Genomic DNA, 25531 nt, shown 5'->3' with positions numbered 1-25531 from the left:
ATTTATACAAAAGCAAAACTCTTAACACTTTTGTGTCTTTCTTTTTCAGATCCCCCAGGACCACCTTCAAACGCACGTGTCACTGATACTACCAAGAAATCTGCTTCTTTGGCATGGGGCAAGCCTCACTATGATGGTGGCCTTGAAATCACTGGCTATGTCGTAGAGCATCAAAAAGTCGGAGAGGATGCCTGGATAAAGGATACAACAGGAACTGCCCTCAGAATCACTGAGTTTGTTGTCCCTGACCTTCAGACTAAAGAAAAATACAACTTTAGAATCAGTGCCATCAATGACGCAGGTGTTGGGGAGCCAGCCGTGATCCCAAATGTTGAAATTGTAGAACGAGAGATGGCTCCTGATTTTGAACTAGATGCCGAGCTTCGAAGAACGCTTGTTGTGAGAGCGGGTCTCAGTATTAGAATATTTGTGCCCATTAAAGGTCGTCCTGCTCCTGAAGTGACATGGACCAAAGACGATATCAACCTTAAAAACCGAGCTAACATCGAGAATACAGAATCATTCACTCTCCTGATTATCCCAGAATGTAACAGATATGACACCGGTAAATTTGTGATGACCATTGAAAACCCTGCTGGAAAGAAAAGTGGCTTTGTTAATGTTAGAGTCTTGGACACCCCAGGACCCGTCCTTAACCTGAGGCCTACTGACATCACAAAGGAGAGTGTCACCCTGCACTGGGACCTCCCTCTGATAGATGGGGGCTCACGTATAACAAACTACATTGTGGAGAAACGAGAAGCGACACGGAAATCTTACTCCACAGTCACCACTAAGTGCCATAAGTGTACATATAAAGTTACTGGCTTATCGGAAGGATGTGAATACTTCTTCAGAGTGATGGCAGAAAATGAATACGGAATTGGGGAGCCAGCGGAAACAACAGAGCCTGTAAGAGCCTCCGAAGCGCCGTCACCACCAGACAGTCTTAACATTATGGACATAACTAAGAGCACAGTCAGCCTGGCGTGGCCTAAACCCAAACACGATGGGGGCAGTAAGATCACTGGCTATGTGATTGAAGCCCAAAGAAAAGGCTCAGACCAGTGGACCCACATCACAACCGTGAAGGGGTTAGAATGTGTTGTGAAGAATCTAACTGAAGGGGAAGAATATACCTTCCAGGTGATGGCAGTGAACAGTGCAGGGAGAAGTGCCCCGAGAGAAAGCAGACCCGTCATTGTCAAGGAGCAGACAATGCTTCCAGAATTGGATCTCCGTGGCATTTATCAGAAATTAGTCATTGCCAAAGCTGGTGACAACATCAAAGTTGAAATTCCAGTGCTTGGTCGACCAAAGCCCACGGTGACATGGAAAAAAGGAGACCAGATTCTTAAACAGACACAGAGAGTTAACTTTGAAAATACAGCAACCTCAACCATCTTAAATATCAATGAGTGTGTAAGAAGTGATAGTGGGCCCTACCCATTAACAGCAAGGAACATCGTGGGAGAGGTTGGGGACGTCATCACCATTCAAGTCCATGATATCCCAGGGCCGCCGACTGGACCAATCAAATTTGATGAAGTTTCATCTGATTTTGTCACCTTCTCTTGGGAGCCACCTGAGAACGACGGGGGTGTGCCAATAAGCAACTACGTGGTAGAAATGCGACAGACCGACAGTACCACATGGGTTGAGTTAGCAACCACCGTCATACGCACTACCTATAAAGCCACTCGCCTCACTACTGGGGTGGAATATCAATTCCGAGTAAAAGCTCAAAACAGATACGGAGTTGGACCAGGCATCACATCAGCACCTGTAGTCGCCAACTATCCATTTAAGGTTCCTGGGCCTCCTGGTACCCCTCAGGTAACTGCAGTTACCAAAGATTCCATAACAATTAGCTGGCACGAGCCTCTTTCTGATGGTGGAAGCCCCATTTTAGGATATCACATCGAAAGAAAAGAACGAAATGGTATTCTCTGGCAGACTGTGAACAAAACAATAGTACCAGGCAACATTTTCAAATCAAGTGGACTTACGGATGGCATTGCTTATGAATTCCGGGTGATCGCAGAAAACATGGCAGGCAAAAGCAAGCCGAGCAAACCATCTGAACCTATGTTAGCTCTGGATCCCATTGACCCACCTGGGAAACCAATTCCTCTAAATATTACTAGAAACACAGTGACACTTAAATGGGCTAAGCCTGAGTATACTGGAGGCTTTAAAATTACCAGTTACATAGTCGAAAAGAGAGATCTTCCTAATGGACGGTGGCTAAAGGCCAACTTCAGCAACATCTTGGAGAATGAATTTACAGTCAGCGGCCTAACAGAAGATGCCGCATATGAATTCCGCGTGATTGCCAAAAATGCTGCTGGTGCTATTAGCCCACCATCCGAACCATCAGATGCTATCACATGCAAGGATGACATTGAGGCACCAAGGATAATGGTAGACGTCAAATTTAAGGACACAATCATATTAAAAGCAGGTGAAACATTCAAGCTGGAAGCTGACGTTTCAGGTCGCCCACCTCCAACAATGGAATGGACCAAAGATGGAAAGGAGCTTGAAAACACAGCCAAATTAGAAATTAAAATTGCAGATTTCTCTACTAATCTGGTAAACAAGGATTCACTAAGAAGGGATGGTGGCGCCTATGTCCTTACAGCAACTAATCCCGGTGGTTTTGCCAAACACATTTTCAATGTTAAAGTTCTTGATAGACCAGGCCCACCTGAAGGACCTTTGGCTGTATCTGAAGTGACATCAGAAAAATGTGTATTGTCATGGTTGCCTCCACTGGATGATGGAGGCGCCAAAATTGATTATTACGTGGTTCAGAAACGTGAAACCAGCAGATTGGCATGGACGAACGTAGCCTCCGAAGTGCAAGTCACAAAGCTAAAGGTCACTAAACTGTTGAAAGGCAATGAATACATATTCCGTGTCATGGCTGTAAATAAATATGGGGTTGGAGAGCCACTGGAATCAGAGCCTGTGCTTGCAGTAGATCCTTATGGACCTCCTGATCCACCCAAAAACCCTGAAGTTACAACTATTACTAAAGATTCCATGGTTGTCTGCTGGGGACATCCTGACTCTGATGGTGGAAGTGAAATCATCAATTACATTGTGGAACGGCGCGACAAAGCTGGCCAACGGTGGGTGAAATGCAACAAAAAAACCCTTACTGATTTAAGATATAAAGTGTCTGGACTGACAGAGGGACATGAATACGAGTTTCGGATCATGGCTGAGAACGCTGCTGGAATCAGTGCACCAAGTGCCACCAGTCCATTTTATAAAGCTTGTGATGCTGTGTTTAAACCGGGCCCACCAGGTAACCCACGTGTCTTAGATACAAGCAGATCATCCATTTCAATTGCTTGGAACAAACCTATCTATGATGGTGGTTCCGAGATCACTGGGTATATGGTTGAGATCGCCCTGCCGGAAGAAGACGAATGGAAGATTGTCACACCACCAGCCGGGCTCAAGGCAACCTCTTACACCATCACCAACCTTGTAGAGAATCAGGAATATAAAATCCGCATCTATGCCATGAATTCTGAAGGCATCGGGGAACCAGCGCTTGTTCCTGGAACTCCAAAGGCTGAAGACAGGATGCTGCCTCCAGAGATTGAACTGGATGCTGACCTGCGCAAAGTTGTTATTATAAGAGCTTGCTGTACCCTGAGACTCTTTGTTCCAATCAAAGGAAGACCTGCACCAGAGGTGAAGTGGACCCGGGAACATGGGGAATCTTTAGATAAAGCTAGCATTGAATCCACAAGCTCTTATACCCTCCTTATCGTTGGAAACGTAAACAGATTTGACAGTGGCAAATACATACTAACTATAGAGAACAGCTCAGGCAGCAAGTCTGCATTTGTCAACGTCAGAGTGCTAGATACACCAGGCCCTCCACAGGATCTGAAGGTAAAGGAGGTCACTAAGACATCGGCTACACTCACATGGGAGCCTCCTCTGCTTGATGGAGGTTCAAAAATAAAGAACTATATTGTTGAAAAGCGGGAATCCACAAGGAAGGCATATTCAACTGTTGCAACAAATTGCCATAAGACTTCCTGGAAGGTAGACCAGCTCCAAGAAGGCTGTAGTTACTACTTCAGGGTTCTTGCTGAAAATGAATATGGCATCGGGCTGCCAGCTGAAACCGCAGAATCTGTAAAAGCATCAGAAAGACCTCTCCCTCCAGGAAAAATAACTTTGGTGGATGTCACAAGAAATAGTGTGTCACTCTCTTGGGAGAAACCTGAGCATGATGGAGGCAGCCGAATTCTAGGCTACATTGTAGAGATGCAGAGCAAAGGCAGTGACAAATGGGTCACATGTGCCACAGTCAAAGTCACTGAAGCCACTATTACTGGATTAATTCAGGGTGAAGAGTACTCTTTCCGTGTTTCAGCTCAGAATGAAAAGGGCATCAGCGATCCAAGACAACTGAGTGTGCCAGTGATTGCCAAAGATCTTGTCATTCCACCAGCCTTCAAACTCCTGTTCAATACTTACACCGTATTGGCAGGTGAAGACCTCAAAGTTGACGTTCCATTCATTGGACGCCCTATACCAGCTGTAACCTGGCATAAAGATGATGTGCCACTGAAGCAGACAACCAGAGTAAATGCAGAGAGCACAGAAAATAACTCACTGCTGACGATAAAGGAGGCCTGCCGAGAAGATGTTGGACATTATGTAGTTAAGCTGACTAACTCGGCTGGTGAAGCTACTGAAACCCTTAATATTATCGTTCTTGACAAACCAGGGCCTCCAACAGGACCAGTTAAAATGGAGGAAGTGACTGCTGACAGCATCACTCTCTCCTGGGGCCCACCTAAGTATGATGGTGGAAGTTCTATCAATAACTACATTGTAGAAAAACGGGACACATCCACAACCACCTGGCATATTGTGTCAGCTACTGTTGCAAGGACTACAATAAAAGCTTGCAGATTAAAGACTGGATGTGAATATCAGTTCAGGATTGCCGCTGAAAACAGATATGGAAAGAGCACCTATCTCACTTCAGAGCCTATTGTAGCCCAGTATCCATTCAAAGTTCCTGGTCCCCCTGGCACACCGTTCGTGACACACTCCTCCAGGGACAGCATGGAAGTACAGTGGAACGAGCCAGTCAGTGATGGAGGCAGCAAAGTCATTGGCTATCATCTAGAACGCAAGGAAAGAAACAACATCCTCTGGGTCAAGTTGAACAAGACACCTATTCCTCAAACCAAGTTTAAAACAACTGGCCTAGATGAAGGCATTGAATATGAATTCAGAGTCTCCGCAGAGAACATTGTGGGCATCGGCAAGCCAAGTAAAGTGTCAGAATGCTACACAGCCCGTGATCCATGCGACCCACCAGGAAAGCCCGAGGCAATCATTGTCACAAGGAATTCTGTGACTCTTCAGTGGAAGAAACCCACTTATGATGGTGGAAGCAAGATCACTGGTTATATTGTTGAGAAGAAAGAACTGCCTGAGGGCCGCTGGATGAAAGCCAGTTTTACCAATGTCATTGACACTCAGTTTGAAGTAACTGGCCTAGTTGAAGATAACAGATATGAGTTCCGGGTTATAGCTCGAAATGCTGCAGGAGTGTTTAGTGAGCCTTCAGAAAGTACAGGGGCAATAACAGTAAGAGACGAGGTAGAACCACCACGAATTCGTATGGATCCAAAATACAAAGACACAATTGTGGTTCATGCTGGTGAGTTATTCAAGATTGACGCAGATATCTATGGCAAACCAATACCAACCACTCAGTGGATAAAAGGTGATCAGGAGCTTTCAAATACAGCTCGATTAGAAATAAAGAGCACTGATTTTGCCACCAGTCTCAGTGTTAAAGATGCAGTGCGTGTTGACAGTGGAAATTACATACTGAAGGCCAAAAATGTTGCGGGAGAGAAATCAGTTACTGTAAACGTCAAAGTTCTCGATAGACCAGGGCCACCTGAAGGACCTATTGTTATATCAGGAGTTACAGCAGAAAAATGCGCACTAGCTTGGAAACCCCCACTGCAAGATGGTGGCAGTGATATCATAAATTATATCGTGGAAAGGAGAGAAACCAGCCGATTGGTTTGGACTGTGGTTGATGCCAATGTGCAGACCCTCAGCTGCAAGGTTACTAAGCTTCTTGAAGGCAATGAATATATTTTCCGTATAATGGCTGTAAACAAATATGGTGTTGGTGAACCTCTTGAATCCGAGCCGGTAATTGCCAAAAATCCATTCGTAGTGCCAGATGCACCAAAGGCTCCAGAAATCACAGCAGTGACAAAGGACTCAATGATCGTTGTATGGGAAAGGCCAGCATCTGATGGTGGCAGTGAAATTCTCGGATATGTGCTTGAAAAGCGGGATAAAGAGGGCATCAGATGGACAAGATGCCACAAACGTCTTATAGGGGAATTGCGCTTGAGAGTAACTGGACTCTTAGAAAATCACAACTATGAATTCAGAGTCTCAGCCGAGAATGCTGCTGGACTTAGCGAACCAAGCCCGCCTTCTGCTTACCAAAAGGCTTGTGATCCTATTTATAAACCAGGACCTCCAAACAATCCCAAAGTCATTGATATTACCAGATCTTCCGTCTTCCTTTCTTGGGGCAAACCAATCTATGACGGTGGCTGTGAAATCCAAGGATACATTGTTGAAAAATGTGACGTGAGTGTTGGTGAATGGACAATGTGCACTCCACCAACAGGAATCAACAAAACAAACATAGAAGTAGAGAAGCTGCTAGAAAAGCATGAATACAACTTCCGTATCTGTGCTATTAACAAAGCTGGAGTTGGAGAACATGCTGATGTCCCTGGACCTGTTATAGTTGAAGAAAAAATGGAAGCACCGGACCTTGATCTTGACATGGAACTGAGGAAAATTATAAATATAAGGGCAGGTGGCTCCTTAAGGTTATTTGTTCCTATTAAAGGTCGTCCTACACCAGAAGTCAAATGGGGCAAGGTAGATGGTGAAATCCGCGATGCAGCTATAATCGACAGCACTAGCAGCTTCACCTCTCTTGTTCTTGACAATGTTAACCGATATGACAGTGGAAAATATACTCTCACGTTAGAAAACAGCAGTGGAACAAAGTCAGCCTTTGTTACTGTGAGAGTCCTGGACACACCAAGTCCACCTGTTAATCTGAAAGTCACAGAAATCACTAAAGACTCGGTATCAATTACATGGGAACCTCCTTTGCTGGATGGAGGATCCAAAATAAAAAATTACATTGTTGAGAAACGTGAAGCCACAAGAAAATCATATGCAGCAGTTGTAACAAATTGCCATAAGAATTCTTGGAAAATTGATCAACTCCAAGAAGGTTGCAGTTACTACTTTAGAGTCACAGCTGAGAATGAGTATGGTATTGGCCTTCCCGCCCACACAGATGATCCAGTTAAGGTTGCAGAAGTCCCACAACCTCCAGGAAAAATAACTGTGGATGATGTCACCAGAAACAGTGTCTCTTTGAGTTGGACAAAGCCTGAACATGATGGAGGCAGTAAAATCATTCAGTATATTGTGGAAATGCAAGCTAAACACAGTGAGAAATGGTCAGAGTGTGCTCGAGTCAAGTCCCTTGAAGCAGTAATCACCAACCTAACTCAGGGAGAAGAATATCTTTTTAGAGTTGTGGCTGTAAATGAAAAGGGGAGAAGTGATCCAAGGTCTCTTGCAGTTCCAATAGTTGCCAAAGATCTGGTCATTGAACCAGATGTAAGACCTGGATTTAACACTTACAGTGTACAGGTTGGCCAAGATTTGAAAATAGAAGTGCCAGTTTCTGGACGTCCTAAGCCAACTATTACCTGGACAAAAGATGGTCTTCCACTGAAGCAGACTACAAGAATCAATGTTACTGACTCGCTTGACCTCACTGTACTCAGTATTAAAGAAACTCATAAGGATGATGGTGGACATTATGGAATCACAGTTGCTAATGTTGTTGGTCAAAAGACAGCATCCATTGAAATTATAACTCTAGATAAACCTGATCCTCCAAAAGGACCTGTTAAATTTGATGAAGTCAGTGCTGAAAGTATTACATTATCTTGGGAACCTCCATTATATACAGGAGGCTGCCAGATCACTAATTACATCGTTCAGAAAAGAGATACAACCACCACAGTATGGGATGTTGTTTCTGCTACTGTTGCCAGAACTACACTCAAAGTGACCAAACTGAAAACTGGAACAGAATACCAATTCAGAATATTTGCTGAAAACAGATATGGACAAAGCTTTGCCTTGGAATCTGAGCCAATTGTAGCTCAATATCCCTACAAAGAACCAGGCCCTCCAGGCACACCATTTGCCACAGCCATTTCCAAAGACTCCATGGTTATACAGTGGCACGAACCAGTCAATAATGGTGGAAGCCCAATCATAGGTTACCACCTTGAGAGAAAGGAAAGAAACAGTATTTTGTGGACAAAAGTCAACAAAACTATCATCCATGACACCCAGTTTAAAGCAGTCAATCTTGAAGAAGGCATTGAATATGAGTTCAGAGTTTATGCTGAAAATATTGTGGGTGTAGGCAAAGCAAGCAAGAATTCCGAGTGCTATGTAGCCAGAGATCCCTGTGACCCACCAGGAACCCCAGAAGCAATAATAGTTAAAAGAAATGAGATCACCTTACAATGGACCAAACCTGCTTATGATGGTGGAAGTATAATTACTGGTTACATTGTAGAGAAACGTGATTTGCCTGAGGGTCGCTGGATGAAAGCCAGCTTTACAAATGTCATTGAAACTCAGTTTACTGTATCAGGTCTTACTGAAGATCAAAGATATGAATTCAGAGTCATTGCAAAGAATGCGGCTGGTACAATAAGTAAACCTTCTGACAGTACTGGACCAATTACTGCCAAGGATGAAGTTGAACTCCCAAGAATTTCAATGGATCCAAAATTCAGAGACACAATTGTGGTAAATGCAGGAGAAACATTCAGGCTTGAAGCTGATGTCCATGGAAAGCCTCTACCTACCATTGAATGGTTAAGAGGAGATAAGGAAATTGAAGAATCTGCTAGATTTGAAATAAAGAACACGGATTTCAAGGCTTTACTTATTGTAAAGGATGCCATTAGAATTGACGGAGGACAGTATATTTTACGAGCTTCCAATGTGGCAGGTTCTAAGTCATTCCCAGTAAATGTAAAAGTGTTAGATAGACCAGGCCCTCCAGAAGGGCCAGTCCAGGTTACTGGAGTCACTGCTGAAAAATGTACTTTATCATGGTCCCCACCACTTCAAGATGGTGGCAGTGACATTTCTCACTATGTTGTTGAAAAGAGAGAAACAAGTCGGCTTGCCTGGACTGTTGTTGCTTCAGAGGTTGTCACCAATTCTCTGAAAGTTACCAAACTCTTAGAGGGGAATGAATATATTTTCCGTATAATGGCTGTCAACAAATACGGTGTCGGAGAGCCTTTGGAATCTGCACCGGTACTAATGAAAAATCCGTTTGTGCCTCCTGGACCACCAAAAAGCTTGGAAATCACAAATGTTGCCAAGGACTCCATGACTGTCTGCTGGAACCGTCCAGATAGTGATGGTGGAAGCGAGATTATTGGTTACATTGTAGAGAAAAGAGACAGAAGTGGCATTAGGTGGATAAAATGTAATAAACGCCGCGTTACAGACTTGCGTCTCAGAGTAACAGGATTAACAGAAGATCATGAGTACGAATTCAGAGTCTCTGCAGAAAATGCTGCTGGGGTTGGAGAACCAAGTTCACCTACAGTTTATTATAAGGCCTGTGATCCTGTGTTCAAACCTGGCCCTCCCACCAATGCACACATTGTAGACACCACTAAAAACTCAATTACACTTGCCTGGGGTAAACCCATCTACGATGGTGGCAGTGAGATCCTGGGATATATAGTAGAAATCTGTAAAGCAGATGAAGAAGAATGGCAAATAGTTACTCCACAGACTGGCCTGAAAGCCACTCGATTTGAAATTTCAAAACTCACTGAACACCAAGAGTATAAAATACGAGTCTGTGCCCTCAATAAAGTCGGTCTAGGCGAGGCTACATCGGTTCCTGGTACTGTGAAACCAGAAGATAAGCTTGAAGCACCTGAACTTGACCTTGACTCTGAATTAAGGAAAGGAATCGTTGTGAGAGCTGGTGGATCTGTCAGAATTCACATTCCATTCAAAGGTCGCCCAACACCTGAGATCACCTGGTCTCGAGAGGAAGGTGAATTCACAGATAAGGTCCAAATTGAAAAAGGAGCAAACTCTACCCAACTATCAATAGATAACTGTGATAGAAATGATGCTGGAAAATATATTCTCAAGCTGGAAAACAGCAGTGGATCTAAATCTGCTTTTGTAACTGTGAAAGTTCTTGACACCCCAGGACCACCACAGAACTTGGCAGTTAAAGAAGTGAAGAAAGATTCTGTCCTTCTCACATGGGAACCACCCATCATTGATGGGGGTGCAAAGATCAAGAACTATGTTATTGACAAACGTGAGTCGACCAGAAAAGCTTATGCCAATGTGAGTAATAAATGCAGCAAAACAAGCTTTAAAGTTGAGAATCTTACAGAAGGAGCCACTTACTACTTTAGAGTAATGGCTGAAAACGAATTTGGAATTGGTGTTCCAGTGGAAACTGTTGATGCTGTGAAAGCTGCCGAACCTCCTTCCCCACCAGGAAAGGTTACACTCACTGACGTATCCCAGACCAGTGCATCACTTATGTGGGAGAAACCTGAGCATGATGGTGGTAGCAGGATCCTGGGGTATGTTGTTGAAATGCAACCCAAAGGAACTGAAAAATGGAGTGTTGTGGCTGAATCTAAAGTCTGCAATGCATCTGTTACCGGTTTGAGTTCTGGACAAGAGTATCAGTTCCGTGTCAAGGCTTACAATGAGAAAGGAAGAAGTGATCCAAGAGTGCTTGGTGTTCCCGTCATAGCCAAGGACTTGACTATACAGCCCAGTTTTCAGTTACCATTCAACACATACACTGTTCAAGCTGGAGAAGATCTTAAAATCGAAATTCCGGTTATTGGCCGACCAAGACCTCAAATTTCATGGGTCAAAGATGGTGAGCTTCTTAAACAGACAACAAGAGTAAATGTTGAGGAAACAGCTACTTCAACTATTTTGCACATTAAAGAAAGTAACAAAGATGACTTTGGAAAATACACCATAACAGCAACAAACAGTGCGGGTACGGCAACCGAAAATCTCAGTATTATCGTTTTGGAAAAGCCTGGACCTCCAGTTGGGCCAGTTCGGTTTGATGAAGTTAGTGCAGACTTTGTGGTCATATCTTGGGAACCCCCAGCCTACACTGGTGGCTGCCAAATAAGCAACTACATTGTAGAGAAGCGAGATACAACGACCACCACTTGGCACATGGTATCGGCAACAGTTGCAAGGACAACAATTAAAATAACCAAGCTGAAAACAGGCAGTGAGTACCAGTTTAGAATTTTTGCAGAAAACAGGTATGGAAAGAGTGCCTCCCTGGATTCTAAACCAGTTATTGTACAATATCCATTTAAAGAACCAGGACCACCTGGCACTCCTTTTGTGACATCAATCTCAAAAGATCAGATGCTTGTGCAATGGCATGAGCCCGTTAATGATGGCGGTAGCAAAGTTATTGGCTACCATCTTGAACAGAAAGAAAAGAACAGCATTTTATGGATCAAATTAAATAAGACTCCCATTCAAGACACCAAATTCAAAACAACTGGGCTTGACGAAGGCCTCGAGTATGAGTTCAAAGTTTCTGCTGAAAATATTGTTGGCATCGGCAAGCCGAGCAAAGTGTCAGAATGTTATGTTGCTCGTGATCCATGTGATCCACCAGGTCGCCCCGAAGCCATTGTTATTACAAGAAACAACGTCACACTGAAATGGAAGAAACCTGCCTATGACGGTGGCAGCAAAATAACAGGTTATATTGTAGAGAAGAAAGATCTACCTGATGGCCGTTGGATGAAAGCCAGCTTCACCAATGTATTGGAAACTGAATTTACAGTGAGTGGACTTGTAGAAGACCAAAGATATGAATTTAGAGTAATTGCAAGAAATGCAGCTGGCAACTTTAGTGAACCATCTGAAAGCACTGGTGCCATTACTGCACGAGATGAAATTGATGCACCCAATGCCTCACTGGATCCCAAATATAAAGATGTCATTGTTGTCCATGCAGGAGAGACTTTTGTCCTTGAAGCTGATATTCGTGGCAAACCTATACCTGATATCGTCTGGTTAAAAGATGGAAAAGAACTTGAAGAAACAACCGCCAGGATGGAAATTAAGTCTACTATTCAGAAAACGACGCTTGTTGTCAAAGACTGTATACGTAGTGATGGAGGACAATACATCCTGAAACTCAGCAATGTTGGTGGTACAAAGTCTATTCCCATCACTGTAAAGGTACTTGACAAGCCAGGGCCTCCTGAAGGGCCTCTGAAAGTTTCCGGAGTTACTGCTGAAAAATGTTACCTGGCATGGAACCCACCTTTACACGATGGTGGCGCTAATATTTCACATTACATCATTGAGAAGAGAGAGACAAGCAGACTGTCCTGGACCCAGGTTTCAACTGAAGTACAGGCCCTTAACTACAAAGTCACTAAACTTCTTCCTGGCAATGAGTACATTTTCCGTGTCATGGCCGTGAATAAATATGGAATTGGAGAGCCTCTGGAATCTGAGCCCATCATAGCCCGTAACCCATATAAACCACCAGGTCCTCCTTCACCACCTGAAGTCTCAGCAATCACCAAAGATTCTATGGTTGTAACGTGGGCACGCCCAGCAGATGATGGAGGTGCGGAAATCGAGGGCTACATTCTTGAAAAACGAGATAAGGAAGGCATTCGATGGACCAAGTGCAACAAGAAAACACTAACGGATCTTCGATTCAGGGTAACTGGCCTGACCGAAGGTCATTCCTATGAATTCAGAGTTGCTGCTGAAAATGCAGCTGGCGTGGGTGAACCTAGCGAGCCATCTGTTTTCTATCGTGCGTGTGACGCTTTGTATCCACCAGGACCACCAAGTAATCCAAAAGTAACAGACACCTCCAGATCTTCTGTCTCCCTGGCATGGAATAAACCAATTTATGACGGGGGTGCACCTGTTAAGGGCTATGTTGTTGAGGTCAAAGAAGCCACTGCTGATGAATGGACAACATGCACTCCACCAACAGGATTACAAGGAAAGCAGTTCACAGTGACTGAGCTTAAAGAAAACACTGAATATAACTTCCGTATTTGTGCCATCAATTCTGAAGGCGTGGGTGAACCTGCAACTATACCTGGTTCGGTTGTTGCTAAAGAGAGGCAAGAGCCACCAGAAATAGAACTTGATGCTGATCTCAGAAAGGTGGTCATTCTGCGTGCGAGTGCTACTCTACGCTTATTTGTCACTATCAAAGGTCGACCAGAACCTGAAGTTAAATGGGAAAAGGCCGAAGGCACGCTCACTGACAGGGCCCAGATTGAGGTGACCAGCTCATATACAATGTTGGTAATAGATAATGTTACCAGATTTGACAGTGGTCGGTACAATCTGACACTGGAAAATAACAGTGGCTCTAAAACTGCTTTCGTTAACGTCAGAGTTCTTGACTCACCAAGTGCCCCTGTGAATCTGAATGTAAGAGAAGTGAAGAAAGACTCGGTAACATTGGCTTGGGAACCACCACTTATTGATGGCGGAGCTAAGATTACAAACTACATCGTTGAAAAACGAGAAACTACAAGAAAAGCATATGCTACTGTTACAAACAACTGCACAAAGAACACTTTTAAAATTGAAAATCTTCAAGAAGGATGTTCTTACTACTTCCGAGTCTTGGCTGCCAATGAATATGGGATTGGTTTGCCAGCAGAAACAACGGAACCCGTTAAAGTTTCTGAACCACCCCTCCCACCTGGAAGAGTAACTCTTGTTGACGTGACCCGTAGCACAGCTACGATTAAGTGGGAGAAACCAGAAAGTGATGGTGGCAGCAAAATTATAGGTTATGTAGTTGAAATGCAGACTAAAGGGAGTGAAAAATGGAGCACATGCACACAAGTTAAGACTCTAGAAGCAACAATATCTGGCCTGACTGCTGGAGAGGAGTATATCTTCAGGGTAGCTGCAATTAATGAAAAAGGAAAAAGTGATCCAAGACAACTGGGAGTACCTGTAATTGCAAGAGACATTGAAATAAAGCCTTCGGTTGAGCTTCCTTTCAATACTTTCAATGTAAAGGCCAGAGACCAACTGAAGATTGATGTTCCATTTAAAGGAAGACCTCAGGCGACTGTAAGCTGGAAAAAAGATGGTCAGACTCTTAAAGAGACAACTAGAGTCAATGTTTCTTCTTCAAAGACTGTAACATCACTAATTATTAAGGAAGCGTCAAGGGAAGATGTTGGAACATATGAATTATGTGTTTCAAACAGTGCTGGATCTATAACAGTTCCTATTACCGTAATTGTCCTCGACAGACCAGGACCTCCTGGACCTATTCATATTGATGAGGTTAGTTGTGACAATATAACCATTTCTTGGAATCCTCCAGAATATGATGGCGGCTGCCAGATTAGCAATTACATTGTTGAAAAGAGAGAAACCACCTCTACAACGTGGCATGTGGTTTCACAAGCAGTTGCAAGAACATCCATCAAGATAGTTCGTCTGGTAACAGGAAGTGAGTATCAGTTCCGTGTCTGTGCAGAAAACCGCTATGGAAAGAGCTCCTACAGTGACTCTCCAGCTGTTGTTGCAGAGTATCCATTCAGCCCCCCTGGTCCTCCTGGTACTCCTAGAGTTGTGCATGCCACAAAATCCACCATGGTGGTAACCTGGCAAGTGCCAGTTAATGATGGAGGAAGTCAAGTACTTGGCTATCACCTTGAGTATAAAGAAAGAAGCAGCATTCTTTGGTCAAAAGCAAATAAAATCCTCATCACTGATACTCAAATGAAAGTTTCCGGCCTTGATGAAGGACTCATGTATGAGTATCGTGTATATGCTGAGAATATTGCTGGAATCGGTAAATGCAGTAAATCTTGTGAGCCAGTCCCTGCAAGAGATCCTTGTGACCCTCCTGGACAACCTGAAGTCACAAATATCACGAGAAAATCAGTGTCACTTAAATGGTCTAAGCCACGTTATGACGGTGGAGCTAAGATCACGGGATACATTATTGAACGTAGAGAACTACCAGATGGCCGATGGCTGAAGTGCAATTTTACTAACGTACAAGAAACATACTTTGAAGTAACCGAACTTACGGAAGATCAGCGTTACGAATTCCGTGTTTTTGCAAAGAATGCTGCCGACTCAGTTAGTGAGCCCTCTGAATCTACTGGACCTATTACAGTTAAAGACGATGTTGAGGCTCCAAGAATTATGATGGATGTCAAGTTCCGAGATGTTATTGTTGTCAAAGCTGGAGAGGTCCTTAAGATAAATGCAGACGTTGCAGGGCGACCACTACCAGTAATTTCCTGGGCCAAGGATGGTGTAGAAATAGAAGAGAGGGCAAGAACAGAAATCGTCTCAACAGACTATAATACTTTGCTGACAGTGAAAGACTGTGTCCGACGAGACTCTGGGCAGTATGTGCTAACAGTGAAGAACGTTGCAGGAACTCGGTCTATGGCAGTTAATTGCAAGGTACTTGATAAGCCTGGCCCACCAGCAGGACCACTTCAAATAACTGGCCTCACCGCTGAGAAATGCTCTCTTTCCTGGGGACCACCCCAAGAAGATGGTGGCGCAGCTATTGACTATTACATTGTAGAAAAACGCGAGACAAGCCACCTTGCATGGACAATATGTGAAGGAGAGTTAAGGACAACATCCTGTAAAGTAACTAAGTTACTCAAAGGCAATGAATACATCTTTAGAGTGACAGGTGTTAATAAATATGGTGTTGGTGAGCCCCTGGAGAGTGTGGCTGTAAAGGCATTAGATCCATTTACAGTTCCAAGTCCACCCACATCTTTGGAAATTACATCTGTGACCAAAGAGTTCATGACACTTTGCTGGTCAAGGCCAGAGAGTGATGGAGGCAGTGAAATTTCTGGATACATAATTGAGAGGCGAGAGAAGAACAGCCTGCGCTGGGTGCGTGTAAACAAGAGGCCAGTTTACGATCTGAGAGTGAAATCAACAGGACTTCGGGAAGGATGTGAATATGAGTACCGGGTGTATGCAGAAAATGCTGCAGGCCTAAGCCTTCCGAGTGAAACCTCTCCCTTAGTTCGGGCAGAAGATCCAGTATTCTTACCATCTCCTCCATCCAAACCCCAAATCGTGGACTCTGGCAAGACCAACATAACAATTAGCTGGGTTAAGCCCTTATTTGATGGTGGCACCCCAATAACTGGATACACTGTAGAATACAAAAAATCCAGTGAAACTGACTGGCACACTGCCATTCAGAACTTCAGGGGCACAGAGTACACAGCAAGTGGACTAACCACAGGAACCGAATATGTTTTCAGAGTAAGATCTATCAATAAGGTTGGAGCTAGTGATCCCAGTGATAGCTCCGATCCCCAGATAGCAAAGGAAAGAGAAGAAGAGCCTGTATTTGATCTTGACAGTGAAATGAAGAAGACCTTGATTGTCAAGGCCGGCTCCTCATTTACCATGACTGTGCCTTTCCGAGGAAGACCAGTACCCAGCGTCTCCTGGAGTAAACCAGACACTGACCTCCGCACTAGAGCTTATATTGACTCCACAGACTCTCGCACATCACTGACTATTGAAAATGCCAACAGAAATGATTCTGGAAAATACACATTAACAATTCAGAATATTTTGAACGCTGCTTCACTGACCTTAGTCGTCAAGGTCTTAGATTCTCCTGGTCCTCCAGCCGGTGTTACCGTACGCGATATAACAAAAGAGTCTGCAGTGTTAGCCTGGGATGTTCCTGAAAACGATGGTGGAGCACCAGTGAAGAATTACCACATAGAAAAACGGGAGGCCAGTAAGAAAGCATGGGTCTCGGTAACCAACAACTGTAACCGCCTCTCCTACAAAATCACCAACTTACAAGAAGGAGCAATATACTACTTCAGAGTCTCTGGAGAAAATGAGTTTGGTGTTGGTGTACCAGCTGAAACGAAGGAAGGAGTAAAAATAACAGGTATGTTTTAAGAGTAAAGAAAACCTACATGTCCATGTTAATTTTCCTAGTATAGTATGAATCATGCTAATTATTGTTTAATCGTAAATGAGGTTTGGTTCACATCTTGAACAATTTATACTATAGCACAAAATGAAATCCTACTAATCAAGTTTTTCATTGATTTTAAAACAGTAGAAATTGGAGTTCCCATTGTGGCTCAGCAGAAATGAATCTGACTAGTATCCATGAGGACACAGGTTCAATCCCTGGCCTTGCTCAGTGGGTTAAGGATCCGGCATTGCTGTGAGCTATGGTGTAGGTCACAGAGGCTGCTCAGATCGGGCATTGCTGTGGCGTAGCCTGAGGACCTCCATATGCCATGGGTGTGGCCCTAAAAAGACCAATAAATAAATAAGTAAATACGTAGAAATTTACATAGCTGGAGTTTGATAATATACGTTGAATTTAAGTATAAGTGAATTTGACTGCACCACATGTAGTGTGTGGATGCAGAAATTGTATGATGATATTTCTTATAAGATTTTCATCTCATTCCTCATTTTTAGACCCATGATAAATTTGGGATACATTTTATCCTTTAATTTGATCATCTGACACTTACTGGATTTGAATGCTACAACTTGAAATGACAAAGCCTGGGAAAGTTTCTTGTGGCTCAGAAGCCAAACATTTTTTTTTTCCTTTTAACAATGCAGGAGGAACATAGGTAGGGGGGAAAAATGTTGTAATAATCTTCCCTTTCTTTTGATGTTTTACTTTCTTAGAAAAACCAAGCCCACCTGAAAGACTTGGAGTAACAAGTGTATCCAAAGATAGTGTTTCCCTGGCCTGGCTGAAGCCGGAACACGATGGTGGAAGCAGAATTGTACATTATGTCATTGAAACACTAGAAAAGGGACAGAAAAATTGGGTGAGATGTGCAGTGGTGAAGTCAACCCATCACGTTGTTTCTGGCCTGAGAGAGAATTCTGAATACTTTTTCCGGGTGTTTGCTGAAAATCAAGCTGGTTTGAGTGATCCAAGAGAGCTTCTGCTTCCTGTCCTCGTTAAGGAGCAGCTTGGTAAGTCTAACTTCCTGTAGAAGCAAAATGTGAAATTACTTGCATTAAGTTAATTTTCAAAAACTCCTTTTCACCTTCATCTTCCATACTCTTATTTTGCAGAACCGCCTGAAATTGACATGAAGAATTTCCCAAGTCATACTGTCTATGTGAGAGCTGGTTCAAACCTTAAAGTTGACATTCCAATTTCTGGGAAACCACTGCCCAAAGTGACCCTATCAAGAGATGGTATCCTGCTGAAAGCGACCATGAGATTTAATACTGAAATTACTGCTGAGAACCTGACCATCAATCTCAAAGAAAGTGTTGCTGCTGATGCTGGAAGATATGAGATCACAGCCTCCAACTCCAGCGGAACAACCAAAGCTTCCATTAACATCGTCGTACTGGACAGACCTGGGCCTCCAACTGGCCCCGTTGTGATTAGTGATGTAACTGAAGAGAGCGTGACTCTCAAATGGGAGCCACCCAAGTATGACGGAGGAAGTCAGGTTACCAACTACATCGTACTCAGGAGAGAGACAAGTACTGCAGTATGGACTGAGGTATCTGCAACAGTGGCAAGAACCACGATTAAAATCATGAAACTGACCACAGGAGAAGAATACCAATTCCGCATCAAGGCAGAAAACCGCTTTGGCATCAGCGATCACATAGATTCTGCTTGTGTGGTTGTCAAACTACCATACAGTAAGTGGTCAAACTTTTCAAAGACCCTGGGTTTCTGTTTACATAAATGTTTTAAATGCCTGTATTAACCTATGTTTCTCACTCTTGTAGCCACACCCGGACCGCCATCTACACCATGGGTCACTAACGTCACCCGAGAAAGCATCACCGTGGGCTGGCATGAACCAGTATCCAATGGAGGCAGTGCAGTTATAGGCTATCACCTGGAAATGAAAGACAGAAACAGCATCTTATGGCAAAAAGCCAACAAAACCGTCATCCGCACAACTCACTTCAAAGTCACAACCATCAGTGCTGGGCTTATCTATGAATTCAGGGTATATGCAGAAAATGCTGCTGGTATTGGAAAACCCAGCCATCCTTCTGAACCAGTCCTAGCCATTGATGCCTGCGGTAAGTATTTGTCCCAAAAAGGATGGTTCTGACTACTTAACATGGCAAACCTCATTTCAGAAAAGCAAAATAATGTTGACGATAGTGCCACTAATCTGCTTTCTGTTATTACCACAGAACCCCCAAGAAATGTCCGTATCACTGATATTTCAAAGAACTCTGTCAACCTTTCCTGGCAACAACCAGCTTTTGATGGAGGAAGCAAGATCACAGGCTACATCGTTGAGAGAAGAGACCTTCCAGATGGCAGATGGGCCAAGGCCAGCTTCACCAATGTTACAGAGACTCAATTCACCGTCTCTGGCTTGACTCAGAATTCCCAGTATGAATTCCGTGTCTTTGCTAGAAATGCCGTTGGTTCCATCAGCAATCCATCAGAGGTTGTGGGCCCCATTACGTGCATCGACTCTTATGGTAGGCATTTTTAGCACTTTGGATCCCAACAGCAATTGAAATCAATATTTTGTCTTATTTTTTCTGGTCCTAATCTGTAGGATAACTCTTACTATGTACCTTGTTAGATTTTTAGAAGAAATTATGACTTAGCTGGGAGTCTTAGGAAAATTCCATAACCCCTCCGGGCCATTTGACCTAATTGTAGAATATGAGATTTGGACTATGGGATAGCTAAAGGCCCTTCCCACTTCAACCTTTTATGGTTCTTTGATTATATGAGTTGGCACTTTCACTCTTTTATTTAAAATTTTCAGAGTCAATAATTAAAACCATGACTGAATTTATTCAGAGAACATTCCTCTTAAATAAGTACAAGACTCAACAGTGGCATAATGCAGGTGATATTAGCAGCACCTAATTTTTACTGGGTGCCTTCCATGAATTTTCTCCCCTAATTCTAATAGCCTTAATATTATCCCACTTTATAGATGAGAAACTGAGGGTTAAAGCACTTACATAACCTTCCCCCAACATCAAGCAGCTCATTAATGATTGAATGGGGATTCCATCAGACTCCAAAATGTTCTCTATATTGCCATCAGTCCAAAATACACATACTTGACCATTCTGGAAAATAAGTGGCACATTCAACCCAACAGTGGTTTAAAAATTAAAATTCATGAGCATTAGGTACCTTGTGACACTCTTTCTAAAAGTCCTCTATTTTCAAGGTGGGGTCCCCATGGTGTCTGGGCAAAGGTGTCTACTCCCATCCTCATGACGAGAATCCTAGGGCTTCTCTTTATGAGCCAGGCTTTGTGGACCCTGAATCGGTATTTGGGAGACTGTGAAGCAAGTCAAATTTAATTCTGTTTCTCAAAAATTCTGCGCAGCCTGGAAGAAAATTCATCCACGGAAGTAAATAGCTCTGTGAGTCGAGAATTCAGAATTCAAGGGTCTGATGTGAACTGCCCCCACTTGGATACCAGTGAACTAGACAAGAGAAATAAAAAGAACCAGATGTAGCTAGAGAAAGGAGAACTTAAAATAAATACATATATATAGCACAGCTTCTTCAATGATGCTCTCACTGCTGTATCCTATTTCATCACTGGTATAAAATACCTGACAGACTTTAAAATACATTTCAAAGGCAGTTAAGTCCCTGTGAAATTAGTGCAGTGTTGTTGGGATATGGAACTTGCTCATAATCTTTCTTCCCATCTGAGATTGAAGAGTGGCTTGTAAAATTTAAGTGTAAAATATAAATAGGATTGGAACTACTACATATTATTTAATAAAGGCCAATGGGCTTACTTTGAAGTTGTTGCAATTTATCTCCTTGTCCTTGTGATCTTTTAAATATTTCTCATCTGTTTTTCTTGCAGGTGGACCTGTAATTGATTTGCCTCTAGAATATACAGAAGTGGTCAAATACAGAGCAGGTACATCTGTGAAGCTCAGAGCTGGCATTTCTGGTAAACCTGAGCCTACAATTGAGTGGTATAAAGATGATAAAGAGTTACAAACCAATGCACTGGTATGTGTCGAAAATACCACTGACCTTGCATCTATACTCATCAAAGATGCAAATCGCCTTAATAGTGGAAGCTATGAATTGAAACTAAGGAATGCCATGGGCTCAGCCTCAGCCACCATCAGAGTGCAGATCCTTGGTAGGTGCTTAATACAGGCCAACATCATATTTTGTTTGCCTAAAACTTGAGAATTTTAAATTAGAAGGCTCTGTAGATTTACAACATACCATGTTGTTCTTTCATCGACAGACAAACCAGGACCTCCGAGTGGACCAATTGAATTTAAGACCGTCACTGCCGAAAAGATAACTCTTCTCTGGGGGCCTCCAGCAGATGATGGTGGTGCAAAAATCACGCACTACATTGTGGAAAAGCGTGAGACAAGCCGCGTCGTGTGGTCCATGGTGTCTGAAAATCTGGAAGAGTGCATCATTACAACTACCAAAATTATCAAAGGAAATGAATACATCTTCCGGGTTCGCGCCGTGAACAAATATGGAATTGGTGATGCACTGGAATCTCACCCCGTGGTTGCAAAGAATGCATTTGGTGAGACATGATTTCATTAGAAAACTAAAATCAAACGCTTGGAAATTTACAGATAAATATATGCTATTCTGCTAGTTTGTGACTATGTTTTCAGGGTCTGACTGACTTTTACCTTCGTATGCATCATCTCCTCATCATCATCCTTTTCACAAGGTGGAAAGTATAAATAATGAAACAAATATTCTTAGATAGGATTTGAAGATTAAAAGAATTTATCAGTAATGTTGATCCTTTGAACTCACTTTCCTTTTCCTTCTAAACAGTCACACCTGGGCCTCCAGGTGTGCCAGAGGTGACAAAGATTACCAAGAATTCAATGACTGTTGTCTGGAGCAGGCCAGTTGCAGATGGTGGTAGTGAAGTAAGTGGCTACATCCTCGAGAAAAGAGATAAGAAGAGCCTGGGATGGTTTAAAGTTCTAAAGGAGACAATCCGTGACACCAGACAGAAAGTGACAGGACTCACGGAAAATAGTGACTACCAATACCGAGTTTGTGCTGTAAATGCTGCTGGACATGGTCCATTCTCTGAACCATCTGACTTCTACAGGGCTGCTGATCCAATTGGTAAGTGCAGCATCTTTGCCTCTGTCTTCTTTTGTGTGTGGCCAAATTGCACAGGATTACATAATTATTGTATTATGATTGGCCATTGCAGATCCTCCAGGCCCTCCTGCTAAGATAAGAATTGCAGATTCAACGAAATCATCCATCACTCTTGCCTGGAGTAAACCTGTTTACGATGGGGGCAGTGCTGTCACTGGGTATGTTGTTGCCATGAGACAAGGAGAGGAAGAGGAATGGACTGTTGTCTCTACCAAAGGAGAGGTCAGAACTACCGAATATGTGGTATCTAACCTGAAACCCGGAGTCAATTACTACTTCCAGGTATCCGCTGTAAACTGTGCCGGACAAGGAGAACCTATAGAAATGACTGAACCTGCACAAGCTAAAGACATACTTGGTATGTACCTCATGGTATGACTCTTTATTTAAGAGTACCTCCAGGAAATTACTTATTTCTGCTTTGAAATTCACTGTATATGTCCATTTTCTGTCTACAGAGGAACCAGAGATTGACCTGGATGTGGCTCTCAGGACCTCCATCATAGCTAAAGCCGGTGAAGATGTACACGTGCTGATTCCCTTCAAAGGCAGACCTCCACCTACTGTCACATGGAGAAAAGATGAGAAGAACCTTGGCAGTGATGCCAGATACAGCATTCAAAACACTGACTCATCTTCACTACTCATTATTCCTCAAGTCACTCGTAATGATACGGGCAAATATGTTCTCACAATAGAAAATGGAGTGGGTCAACCAAAGTCTTCAACCGTGAGCGTTAAGGTGCTTGACACACCAGCCGCCTGCCAGAAACTACAGGTTAAACATGTCTCTCGAGGCACAGTCACTTTGCTCTGGGAGCCTCCTCTCATTGACGGAGGATCTCCCATAATTAACTACATCATTGAGAAGAAAGATGCCACCAAGAGAACATGGTCTTCAGTGTCACACAAATGTTCTAGCACCTCCTTTAAGGTAACAGATTTGTCAGAGAAAACTCCATTCTTCTTCAGAGTTCTTGCAGAAAATGAAATCGGAATTGGGGAACCGTGTGAAACAACAGAGCCGGTGAAGGCTGCCGAGGTCCCAGCTCCGATACGCGATCTCTCAGTGAAAGATTCCACAAAGACCTCTGTTACCTTGAGCTGGACCAAGCCCGACTTTGATGGTGGTAGTGTCATCACAGATTACGTTGTGGAAAGGAAAGGTAAAGGCGAACAAATGTGGTCACATGCTGGCACAAGTAAGACATGTGAAATTGAGGTTAGCCAACTCAAGGAACAGTCAGTCTTGGAGTTCAGGGTGTCTGCCAGAAACGAGAAGGGACTGAGTGATGCTGTCACTATTGGGCCCATTACAGTGAAAGAACTTATAATTCCACCTGAAGTTGACCTGTCAGAAATCCCTGGGGCACAAGTCACCGTGAGAATTGGGCATAATGTGCACCTTGAATTACCATATAAAGGAAAACCCAAACCATCCATCAGCTGGTTGAAAGATGGTTTGCCACTGAAAGAAAGTGAAAATGTCCGTTTGAGTAAAACTGAAAACAAACTTACTCTGAGTATTAAGAATGCAAAGAAGGAGAATGGAGGAAAATACACTGTTATTCTCGATAACGCAGTTTGTCGAAACTCATTCCCCATCACAGTCATCACACTTGGCCCACCATCAAAGCCTAAAGGGCCCATTCGCTTTGATGAAATCAAGGCTGACAGTGTCATCATGTCATGGGACGTGCCTGAAGATGATGGAGGAGGAGAAATTACCTGTTACAGCATTGAGAAGAGAGAAGCTTCACAAACTAATTGGAAGATGGTGTGTTCAAGTGTTGCCCGAACAACTTTCAAGGTTCCTAATCTAGTCAAAGATGCTGAATACCAGTTTAGAGTTAGAGCAGAAAACAGATATGGAGTCAGCCAGCCACTTGTCTCCAACAGTATTGTGGCAAAACACCAGTTCAGGATTCCTGGCCCCCCAGGAAAGCCAGTTACATACAATGTGACTTCTGATGGCATATCACTAACTTGGGATGCTCCAGTTTATGACGGCGGTTCAGAAGTTACTGGATTCCATGTTGAAAAGAAAGAAAGAAACAGCATCCTCTGGCAAAGAGTTAATACATCACCAATATCTGGAAGAGAATACAGAGTCACAGGGCTAATGGAAGGCCTGGATTACCAGTTCCGTGTATTTGCTGAAAATTCTGCTGGCCTGAGCTCACCTAGTGACCCAAGCAAATTTACTTTAGCTGTTTCCCCAGTAGGTAAGTGACTGAGTATGATTCAAATGTATGTAATTCAGCAAATGAATGCATTAGTAACAAATACTGCCTTTCTTCCACATATAACCTTCTCACATGTCTTCCTGTCACTAGAGTGCTGTCAAGTAAGGCAAGAGAGCTGTCGAGTAAGGGATTATTTTAAACTGGTTTAAGAAAGTAATTTAAAATTCTTTTTTAAAAGACTCTGATACCAAAAAAAAAAAAAAAAAAAAAAAAAAACAAACAAACAAAAAAAAAAACCCTGTTATTCATGGCTAAAATGAATTTGGAGGATTTATTCATTTTATTTTTCCTCCATTGAGGATTAAGAGTTGATGACATAAATAACGATGCCTTTAACTTTCATACAACCTCTAGACCCACCTGGCACTCCTGACTATATTGACGTCACCCGAGAAACCATCACACTTAAATGGAACCCACCGTTGCGTGATGGAGGCAGTAAGATTGTGGCCTACACCATTGAGAAACGGCAAGGGAGCGAGCGCTGGGAAAGATGCAACTTTACTGACGTCACTGAGTGTCAGTACACGGTGACAGGACTTAGTCCTGGGGATCGATATGAGTTCAGAATAATTGCAAGAAATGCTGTTGGAACTGTAAGCCCGCCTTCACAGTCTTCTGGCGTTATTATGACAAGAGATGAAAATGGTAAGCATTTACAGCTGATTTCCAATGTAACAATGATTTGTAACAATCATGTTTTTTTAAAAACTATATTTTTGGCCCCTGATCTGTAAAGTGGGGATAGAAACATTTCATAGGAACTACCATGTCCATTATTGTATATGGAATGGATGCTCAGTGGGGACCTGCTGGCACATCACAGGGAAATTCTACTCAATATTCTGTGATTACCTATATGGGGAAAAAAATCTGAAAAAGAATGGATACGTGT

The 25531-nt window shown here is 43.0% G+C and overlaps 1 protein-coding gene and 1 long non-coding RNA gene across 2 annotated transcripts in view; one reads left to right on the top strand and one right to left on the bottom strand.

The window, feature by feature from the left end:
- Window positions 1-25531, top strand: part of TTN (titin) — a 274604-nt gene that overhangs the window by 224549 nt on the left and 24524 nt on the right. Inside the window, exons 310-320 of the mRNA XM_084999975.1 lie at window positions 50-17155; window positions 17923-18219; window positions 18322-18909; window positions 19000-19302; window positions 19420-19716; window positions 21087-21374; window positions 21486-21785; window positions 22049-22351; window positions 22443-22748; window positions 22849-24615; window positions 24991-25284. Of these exons, the coding sequence (XP_084856101.1) occupies window positions 50-17155; window positions 17923-18219; window positions 18322-18909; window positions 19000-19302; window positions 19420-19716; window positions 21087-21374; window positions 21486-21785; window positions 22049-22351; window positions 22443-22748; window positions 22849-24615; window positions 24991-25284 (21849 nt within the window). The remainder of the gene's footprint in view (window positions 1-49; window positions 17156-17922; window positions 18220-18321; window positions 18910-18999; window positions 19303-19419; window positions 19717-21086; window positions 21375-21485; window positions 21786-22048; window positions 22352-22442; window positions 22749-22848; window positions 24616-24990; window positions 25285-25531) is intronic.
- Window positions 20022-21188, bottom strand: LOC146396014 (uncharacterized). The gene is made up of 2 exons (XR_014829840.1): window positions 21016-21188; window positions 20022-20691 (listed from the first exon to the last, which is right to left on the bottom strand). It is a non-coding gene; the product is annotated as an uncharacterized LOC146396014 (long non-coding RNA).

This window comes from Sus scrofa, chromosome 15 (assembly GCF_054392235.1).
Source record: "Sus scrofa isolate SSC_HxYL_T2T_F1_AM1 chromosome 15, Sscrofa_HxYL_maternal_Yorkshire_Landrace_v2.0, whole genome shotgun sequence".
NCBI lineage: Eukaryota > Metazoa > Chordata > Mammalia > Artiodactyla > Suidae > Sus > Sus scrofa.
This window is presented reverse-complemented; position numbering and strand designations above follow the sequence as displayed.